The sequence below is a fragment of the Rhinatrema bivittatum genome, chromosome 6 (assembly GCF_901001135.1).
Source record: "Rhinatrema bivittatum chromosome 6, aRhiBiv1.1, whole genome shotgun sequence".
Taxonomy (NCBI): Eukaryota; Metazoa; Chordata; class Amphibia; order Gymnophiona; family Rhinatrematidae; genus Rhinatrema; species Rhinatrema bivittatum.
The window spans coordinates 148,548,237-148,557,737 of NC_042620.1; the positions used below are offsets into that span (position 1 = coordinate 148,548,237).

Consider the following 9,501-nt stretch of genomic DNA (forward strand, 5'->3'; position numbering starts at 1 on the left):
GTTTCTAAAAATATGCTAAAAACCTCAAAATACTCAGGCAACTTATTGGAACAGAAGCTGCTTTAACATTTTAATACATATTTCTCAAAGGTAGTTTATTCCAAGTAGTTTTGACCCTTTATGTATCAATGACCCAAACACACCGTGCCACCAGATACATTGTTCTTTTATATCATTTTCACAAAGCATTGTTGGGCTACTAGGATGGTTAAGCTTTGCTTTCTCAGTCAATAAACAGGGCTGAATTTTAGCCAACACATTTGGATGACGTCATCCAATGGCACTGAAAGGCTCCATCTCTAAGCTTGGTGTAACATTTACTGGGCACGTGCAGCAGCTCCTGCACATGCGCTGCCTCCTGAGTCTCTCAGATTTTTATTTCTGAGCTCAGACCTGAACATGTGACCCTCACGTGTGATATTTTTTGTATATATCTTCTTTTCTACCTGCCCTGTTGCAGTTCTTTTTGGCTTGCTACTTTGGCAGCCTCTCAACAGCACTTTTAAGTGCAACCAGGAAAAAAATCTTCCTCCTTCCCAACAGCCTCTATGTATGGAGAGGAGCCCAAGAAGAAGCAGGTCTTTGGCATCTTCAGGTCCTGTGTCTGTGGGTGCCAGATGTTGATCACTGTTGCCCATGAGATCTGTTAAATGTTTTTTGACCCCCAACCATGACATAGCAAGCTACTATACATATGGGCAGATGTCTCCTAAGGCCCAGCTACCTTGGGCCTGAAAGACACAAGGACTTCAGAGTCCCAATAATCTGGTTGTGGAAGAGGGTCTTTGTCCCATGCCGAGTCGAGCAAGCGCTCCTTGTATTGCCCACTGTAGAAAAAGCTCGTGTCTACCCACCTCCTCCACTTCAGTGGCACAGGGTTGAGGAAAAGCGCTCAGTGCCAGAAAAGGCACTGAAGTCAAGTCTAAGCAAGATTAGTTCCTGAGGCAGAGCTCTTTGGAGCTGAGGAAGAAGAAAAAACAGATGCTGAAATCTGTTGGGGGCCCTGTTGGCACAAGTCTCCTTCATGGCATGAAAGACCTCCATGGGGACGGGTCACCTATTTTCTTTCCAGATGCTGGTGAATCCAGATTCCCGCCAGTTGTCTTGGCACAGAGTGTGCACTCTGCAGGGCTCATTGGCAGGGATACTTGAAACACTGGTACTGATTTTAGCCATGATTCATTTTGTTTATAAATGAATATAGTGTTTTGCCAATGTGGATGGCAGTGATTCTGCCACAGAGCTCTAACAGGTCTGCGTGGAGTGCTTTGGAGTCTAGTACTTAGGTTCCTCCTCCTCCTCCTGGAACAGAGCCAGTTTTGAGTCTCTGAAGAGGATATCTCTTTCCAACTCCCAGCCTAGAAAGTACGGCAGGCAGTGGTCCAGCTCACTGAAGTGGTGAATATCTTTGCCTTCTAGGTGCCTTAGAGCCTTTCACCTGTAAAATAGGTGAGGTGTACCCACAAACAGCTCCAGTACAAGGGATAACTCTATGCAAGAGTTGCCAGGCATGGATGTTGGCCCTCAGCAGTCAGGCAAGCCTTCACCTGTAGTTGGGAGTCCTACCCTGAGTTGGAGGAGGATAAGGGAGCTGCAGCTTAGATCAGTGTCCCTCCTGGGCATGTCTCCACCCCAATCACCTTCATCAGCAGCTTGGATTAGTGTCTCCCTATTGCCTGGATGGGAGACAGGTGCAACAGGCATGCCATTGGACCCCTTGCCAGAACTACTGCAACACTTGCCCCTTCCTGAAGACCTCTGCTATCCAAGTTTCTGGACAAATTGACAAGGGTATTAAATATGTGTCAGGCAGATCTTGAATCAGACAATCAGGTTGCCATTTTCTGTATAGACAAGCAGGGGGGCATGGTTTCTGTCGTGTAACACCTCAGTACCAACCTTAACGCCCATGCAGAGTTAACCCTGGGCTCCTTTGAAGGTCCTGCCAAGCACTGCCCAGGTCCACTTGCACATGTGCTTCTCTGATCCAGTACCCTGCCAGCAAGCTGTGCTCTGGTTTCTTGGGACACTAGAACCTTGCACAAGCTCCACACAAACTACCAAGAACATTAATCAGTACAAAACAGGCAGAGCTATATAAGTTTTATTAACACAAAGCAGGAACAGTGAACAGAAAAGGATTTAATCTGCAGCAGGAACATGTAAAACAAGGATTAAATAGCAAAAACTAGATAAATACTTTTTTCACTATTTTTATCTAGTGCCTGGGTAGGTAGGGGAAAGGCTGTCCACATGATCTGAACATAAGGGTCCCAGCACAGAGTCAAGGCACAAGGTACTATTAGCTCTCTGACCAGTGGCTTGCATAATAATAGTTTTCTGGCTAGTGGCACCGCAGGATGCTTGTTTTACAGCTTCCCTGAGGACATTGGGAGACTATACTGTTAAAGCCTCACTCAGAGTACAGCCAGCATCCCAAGCCTCAGTTAAATTGCAGAGATCAACTACCACCTGCAGGCCAGCACAAAGAAGAGTCCTCCAGGGAGAACACAGTAAAAAGGCAAAACAAATCGGTGCATGAAAAACCTGTTTCTCCATTGACTTCTCTGTTATGTTGAGAGGCTCTCAGGATCCAGGTGTGGGCTATCTACAATGGAGCTAATCTACAAGCAACATAATGCTTAAGATCCTAAAACACTCTGGTGAACCACTTTAGCAGAATTTTACTACTTCAAGAGTGGGCGCTGGATTAGCAAATGGCAAATAGTTTGCTTGATAGGGTTGGCTGACAATCAGCTTGTTTTGCAACAGAAAAGTCAGGTTTTTCTCCATGCTTCCAAGCAGGTTTAATTCAACTCAGCTGCTGATGCTTTTTTGCTTAGCTGGGATGCTGATCATCTATATCTGTGCTTTGCAACCCAGTCCTCAGGGTAGACTTAACTAGTCAGGTTTTCAGGATATCAACAGTGAATATGCATGAGAGATTTGCATGCACTACCTCCAATCTCACGCATATTCATTGTGGGTATCTTGAAAACATGACTGGTTTGGTGTGCCCCAAGAAGCATGGATCTATATGCATATTTGAGTACTGTTGAATGAAAAGTCGATCCATAAAATGCTTTGGAATCATGCAAGAATAATTCTAATTGCAATGGTGTGGCCAAGATAAATGTGATTTCCCCCTACAAACTTTGGTTATCCGAATGACCTCTGATTCCACTGGGGATGCCTCTGTCCCTCATCACTCAGGATGGACATCTCTACCATCCAGATCTAACATTATGAATATTGAATGTAAGGTAGTTTCCTTCTCTGTTCCTTCTAAAGAAGTAGAAGATGCCTTAATCTCTGCTGGGAAGCCTTTTATTGGGAAGGTGTATGGCTTCAAATGGAAAAGGATTTTCAGCTTTGTGCAAGGCTGGCTCTCTGGACCTGATGTAGCCCAAGAGACCCATTTCGCTACTTTTTCTTTACTTTTTTCGGATTTAGCATGTCCTCAATGAAAGTGCAGCATACCATCACTAGGTCGATAACAATTCTTCCTTGGGTAACTAGCTTTGAACTCTTTGGTAGAAAAGTGTGTCATGAAAAGAATGATGGTATCCAAGTTTATGAAAGGATTTTGGCACTCTAAATCTCCATGGCCTTGAATCTCACTGTCATTTTAATCTGCTTATGAAACCTTCATTTGAACCTCTGGCGTCTGCTGCTTGGAAGTTCTTCACATGGAAGTTACTGTTTATCTGGTTACTGCCATTTCGGCTCAATGGTTCAATGAGTTACAAGCTTTGGTGTTGTCATGCAACGCCTTGATGCCACCCCTAACACCCACTCAAGGTTAACCCTGTGGCAACTTGGCTGGTCCTACCAGGCATTTAATAGTCTAGGCATGGCAGTTGTCAAAAGACCCGTTAAATTGACTAGCTAACTATATCGTGTACTATTCAGTGCTGACTGGTCTACAAATCAGATCTGTCAAGGCTTAAACAATGAGAACCATGGTGACTTCAGTGGCTCACTTATGGGCCACATCTATTGAAGACATCTAAACTGTGGTCTTCTGTGCACACCACCATGATGTCCTCCTATCTCAACAATATGTTGAGAGATGACGACAGTAGTTTGTTCACCAAGTAGGCCACAGCATAGGTGGGGCTGGGTTGCTTGTCAAGTAAGTGTTCCACTGTGCAACCCTCAGCTTGGGACTCCCTGTGCGTCATTACTAATTCAGCCTGGCTTATGGACAAAGCAAGTTTGCTTATCCATAGACGGCAGGATGAATTTGCTATGCTTCTTTCCCACCCGCCTCACTAGAGACTAGAGTAGATTATCTTGCTAAAGCTCACAAAGCTGTGAAACTGACAGGGGCTCATGAGGCAGCACACAAGTTGGCACTACAGCATATGCTCTATTAAAGTGTTTGTACTAAGTTTGGTGCCCTCAGATGTCACCCACATCATGGCTAATCACTTGCATTTTTCATTGGCTGCTACGGTAATGCTTCCCAGCCTTATTGTGTTTCGTGGCACACCAGTTGCTTCCTCATCACTTTCTCTTTTCCAATGCCCCCCCTTCCCATTGGCATCCTCATCACCTTCCCTCTCCCCACCCCCAGCCCTTGCCACTATTACCTTCTCTTCTTCCACCCCCAGCATTATAATTGCCCCTCTTCCCTTGCATCCTCATCTTCTTTAGCCCTCCACCTCTTCCCTCCTATTATCACTGTGACCTGCCTTCTCCCTCACTTCCTGGCATCAATTCCCGTCCCTTTCCCACCCCAAATCCTTGAACAGCAGAAGTCTGGGGGGCAGGTTTACCAGTGCTGCTGCTTCCTCATTTGCCAGCTTCCCTCTGCAATAGAAACTGCAGGGGGCCCTACAGTCATGTAAGATCTGCTGGTCCCATGCAGTTCAGATTGCAGAGGAGGGAAAGCAGGAGCAGCTGCAGATGAGTGCTGCTCTCAAGAGCCCCCTGCTGGCATCCTGCAGGCCAGAAGGAAAATAGAAAATGAAACTGTAGCTGAATTTCAGCCAGAGCACACTGGTTGGGAAACATTGTGCCACAGAAGCTCAGAGCATCAGCACTAGGTAGAATGTTACTCCTGTGGGACATTCTGCGCAAGTGCAGGATTGAAAAGGCACTAGAAGGAAGAAGGGCTGGGGCAGCTGTCTCTGCTTGAAAAGCGAGGTACTGCAAGCCCACAGGAGAGCAGATGCTGTCATCTTCCTGCATTGCTTGGTTTATGCGCCGATAACCAGCTGTTCCCGGGAATTGCCTACAGTGCAGTTGGTGGTGAGCAGGGAAGGGCTATCGGAGGCTGACAGGTTGGGGGATGGGGCAGAACGTGCAGAGAAGGGAATATGGTGGGGGGGGGGGGGGGGGGGGGGTTAGCTGGGAAGGAGCCTGAGCAGATGTGGGTGGGAATGTGTAGGAAAGGTGGAGCAAATGGTTGGGGGTGGTGACATACTGATTTGAAAGGATTAGTCTTTATAGATGGGGCTTTTGATACAAGTAATTTTGGCTGTAGGTAGCACAGACTTTTTGCAGTTGCTGGCATTTGTGGCAATAACCATACGCTACTGTTGCAGCTCAAGTTAGGGGCATTCCAGGAACATATCTAACTTAACACCCCTCACTTAACTCTGATATTCAAAGTTAGCCAGCTAACTCCTAGAATTATCAAAATGCGTTAACGCGTTGATAACACCCGCGTTAAGAAGGGGCATGTTTAGGAATGTTTTAGAGAGAGAGAGAGACTGCAGTATTGAATATATCTCCAAAATCCAGCTGACTTTGCTATCTGACCTGTGTGAACATGTAGCAATATAGGGTCAGCTCAGTGGCAGTGTTTATTGTTCCAGCTTCATTACAATGTTAGATTTTCCACTGCTGGATCAGCTTGGGATATTGCAGAGGCAGCAATCACAGCCCCAAGAAGGAAGGGGAGAGGGAGTAGTGGCCATTGCTTAAGGGTGGTGCCTAGTTGCTGGATTCTGGGGCCATGATTACCAAGTTTTGGAAGGCACCCTAGTCTGTGGTTGTTGGAACACAACAGTAACAGCAGTGACTTGACTAGGTATGTTGGGAGATATGAAATAAGGGCAAAAGATTCCTGGGTAGTTGTGAGTGAAGGTTCATGGTGCTAGATCTTAACTGTAGTTCTGATTAAGCTGGAAGTACAAACGAGCAGGGGGAAAAGTGATGGGTCAAAAAAACCGCCAAACTAACTTATGCAGTCTATAATTTAAGGAGGCTGGATTTTCTTGTGTACACCAAGGACCAGAGATATTTAATACACTGCCTATAGAGGAAAGATGAAATTTTTTTATCCTTACCTGAATTTCCTTTCCTTGAATCCTACTACACCCGTCCAGACGTGGGTTACCTCCCCCTACCCACATGTGGAAACAGAGGGCACAGCATTGCTTGACATCATCACAAGTAGTACTTAGTGGTGCAGTCCAACCAAAGCCATTTTCCATTTCATCCTGCTATGCCAGTTCAATCAAGACCAGTGGGTTTATGTCCTCCTATGAGCACTACTTAAAGGTGGTACAGCAACAGGGGAAAACCCCAGTATTCTCTTCCTCTAGCAGAGGATAGGAAGTTGTGATGGTGCAGCAGGATTTCTCACTGGGCTTGCCTCCTTTCGATGCTAATTTGATTTTGTTACTAAATAATGCTATAAATATTTTGGTCAAGGGTTTTAGCAAATAGGCTTAAACAATTCTGTCCAGATTAATAGACCCTGCTCAGACAAATTTTGTAAATGGAAGAGAAAGGGTAGATAGTGAGATCTATAAATCTTATTTAGCAAGTTAAGGATGAGTCTTTTTTTTAAATTCAATTCTAGTATCCCTCGAGACTGAGAAGGCTCTTGACCATGTGTGAACTGGTTTTGGGCAGAGCTTTATAACTTGGGTAAGATGGTTTAGGTGGGTTTTGCTTGGGTTAGGATAGTCTGAGAGCCCTTTGACAAAGTTAAAAGGGTGGACCATTTGGATTCATGGTCACAGTATATTGGAGCTCTTCTGTACATTATTTGGCTCAGATATGGTTTTAGGTTAAAAGGAACCATTCGTTCACTGAGACAAGATGTTTTGAAACTTCCCTATTGTTGAAACTGTTTTGTTTCTACCATGTATGTGGGCTTGATGGAACCTTGGTTCTTACATGCTGGGTCAGACCCTTGGTCTGACCCAGCATGGCAATTTCTTATTGCTTTTAATTTAAAAAGGAAAAAAAAAAAGGCTTTGGTTGGGCAGTACCACTGTAATTTCCTTTTAGTGATATCATAAGTGAGGCTGTGTTCCATGTCTCCATCTGCTACTAGGGAAGAGAGAACCCACATGTCTGGACTGGTGAAAGTGTTAATATCAGGCTTTTTTTTTTTTTTTTTTTTTAAATTTCTGGTATATCATGGAGGGCATGTTAGCCAATCAGGACCAGTGAGATCCTGCTACAGGACCGTGGAATATCTTTAACTGGATCTCTGTATCTGCTGTTTTGTGATAGAAGCATTTCCAATTAAATTTTCAGTACAAAAATTCAAAAGCCTAAAATATGAAATAGGGTGAACTAATGAGGCTAATTCAAAAGTTATTTATTGGAGGGAGAATTAATACCGTTTTTCAAATTTAGATTAACTTTTTTGTATCCTCTCTTTGTAGGCATAGAAATCATTAAAAGGACACTGAAAATCCCAGCAATGACCATTGCTAAGAATGCAGGTGTTGAAGGATCTTTAATAGTAGAAAAAATAATGCAGAGCTCCAACGATGTTGGTTATGATGCAATGCTTGGAGAATTTGTAAATATGATAGATAAAGGAATCATTGACCCTACCAAGGTAAAAAAAAAAAAAAATATGTAAATTAATCTTTTTTTTTTTTCTTCTTAATTTATAGAGGCAAAATGTATTTATTTATTTATTTTTATTTTCTCCTCCTTTTAGGTTGTAAGAACTGCCTTGATGGATGCTGCCGGAGTTGCTTCTCTTTTAACAACAGCCGAAGCAGTGGTGACTGAAATTCCTAAGGAAGAGAAGGATCCTGCCGGCATGGGTGGAATGGGAGGCATGGGTGGAGGCATGGGTGCTGGCATGTTCTAGTTCCTGCTGTGCCGAGCTGTCGAAGAACTGAGCACTGGCACTCTTTTTCAGTAGGACCATGTTTCAACTGGGCACCATCTTCTCCAGCAGAGAGAAGTGACCATGCCAAGCTGTCCTCCACTCTGGCTCTAATGGCAAGTTGTGGCACATCACTTCTGATTATGTACCTGTTTACTGCCGTCATTGTCCACGCCTACAGATAATTTATTTTGTATTTTTTTCAATGAGACATTTGTACATTCCTGACAACTTGGGGGGAGGGGCAAGGCAAGATGCATGTACTAAATAATACTCTGCTGTTGATTTTAAGTGAGGCACTACGTCAGCTATTGTTTCACCCAAATTTAATGGTTTGGTATCAAGGAAGGCAGTTACTGCAGAAACCTTTTTCTGTAAAATAACAGACACAGTGTGTACAAATTAGCCAAGACTAAAACAATTATGTGACAACCTTTGTGTAATAAAAGAGAGTTCTTTAAACTGTGAACTGGATTATTACAGTTGCTTATTAAACCACATGGCTTGCCCTCTTACAAAACAAATACACAACTGTGCATCAAATGTTGTATCTAGACTTGCTATTCAAGTAAAAAAAACAAACTATTCTTATACTCAATTACTGCTGCAGTATAATAAGCAAAGATGTAAAAGTACAGCAGCACTTAAGCTTGTGCAAGGTTAATACTATTAAAAATAATTAGTCAAATGTTGCTTGCTGTAACAATCCTTCAGCTATAGTCAGCTTTTGTCATGCTCTGTACATATACTATACTGTACATAGTATTAAATATTCTTTATTGCACTGAATGTACACAATGGCATTCAAATCCATCAGCACCATAAAGCAGATCAGGATGATCCTTTCTCTTGCAATTGGAATATGTCACTCCTGTGTTTGCCTTCAGTTCCAACCATCTGCTGCATTCAGTTTTCCCTCTTCACTCCCACCTACCTCAGTTCCAGTGTCTAGTAAGAGATGGGCACTAAAAGGTCTTCTACCTCTGATTATACTCTGTCACTTCTTAGGAGAACAATCTTGGGAAAAGCCACAGTTGTCCTGCAGCTTAGTGCTACTGGTTGGCAAGCAGCTTCCTCAGGTTAGGTCTTGAGGGGTAAGGTACAACTAAATTTCATCATTCATGCAGACTAGTCCAGATGAGTGGGTTATGCTCACCACCTAACAGATGGAGACCAGAACAAAAAGCCTTGCTGATGTCACCCCATATAGGCATCGGTGCTGACCTCAGTGTAACTGTATACTGTCTCCAGTAGATGGTAGGCAAGCATGCTGGGCTGTGGACTGAGATCTGCATGGGCATAGCTTAAACTAATTGGGGGGCTACTCCCTCAATTGAGCATATTCTTGGATCCTGTTGGCTCACTGTTCGGCTACTCCTTTGGTGAAAGACCGTCTCCTTCATCTAATT

The 9,501-nt window shown here is 43.8% G+C and overlaps 1 protein-coding gene across 1 annotated transcript in view; it reads left to right on the forward strand.

The window, feature by feature from the left end:
- Positions 1-8,876, forward strand: part of HSPD1 (heat shock protein family D (Hsp60) member 1) — an 83,164-nt gene extending 74,288 nt beyond the window's left edge. Inside the window, exons 11-12 of the mRNA XM_029606048.1 lie at positions 7,635-7,813; positions 7,919-8,876. Coding sequence (XP_029461908.1) covers positions 7,635-7,813; positions 7,919-8,074 — 335 coding nt within the window. The 3' untranslated portion in view covers positions 8,075-8,876. The remainder of the gene's footprint in view (positions 1-7,634; positions 7,814-7,918) is intronic.
- Positions 8,877-9,501: the final 625 nt, after the last annotated feature.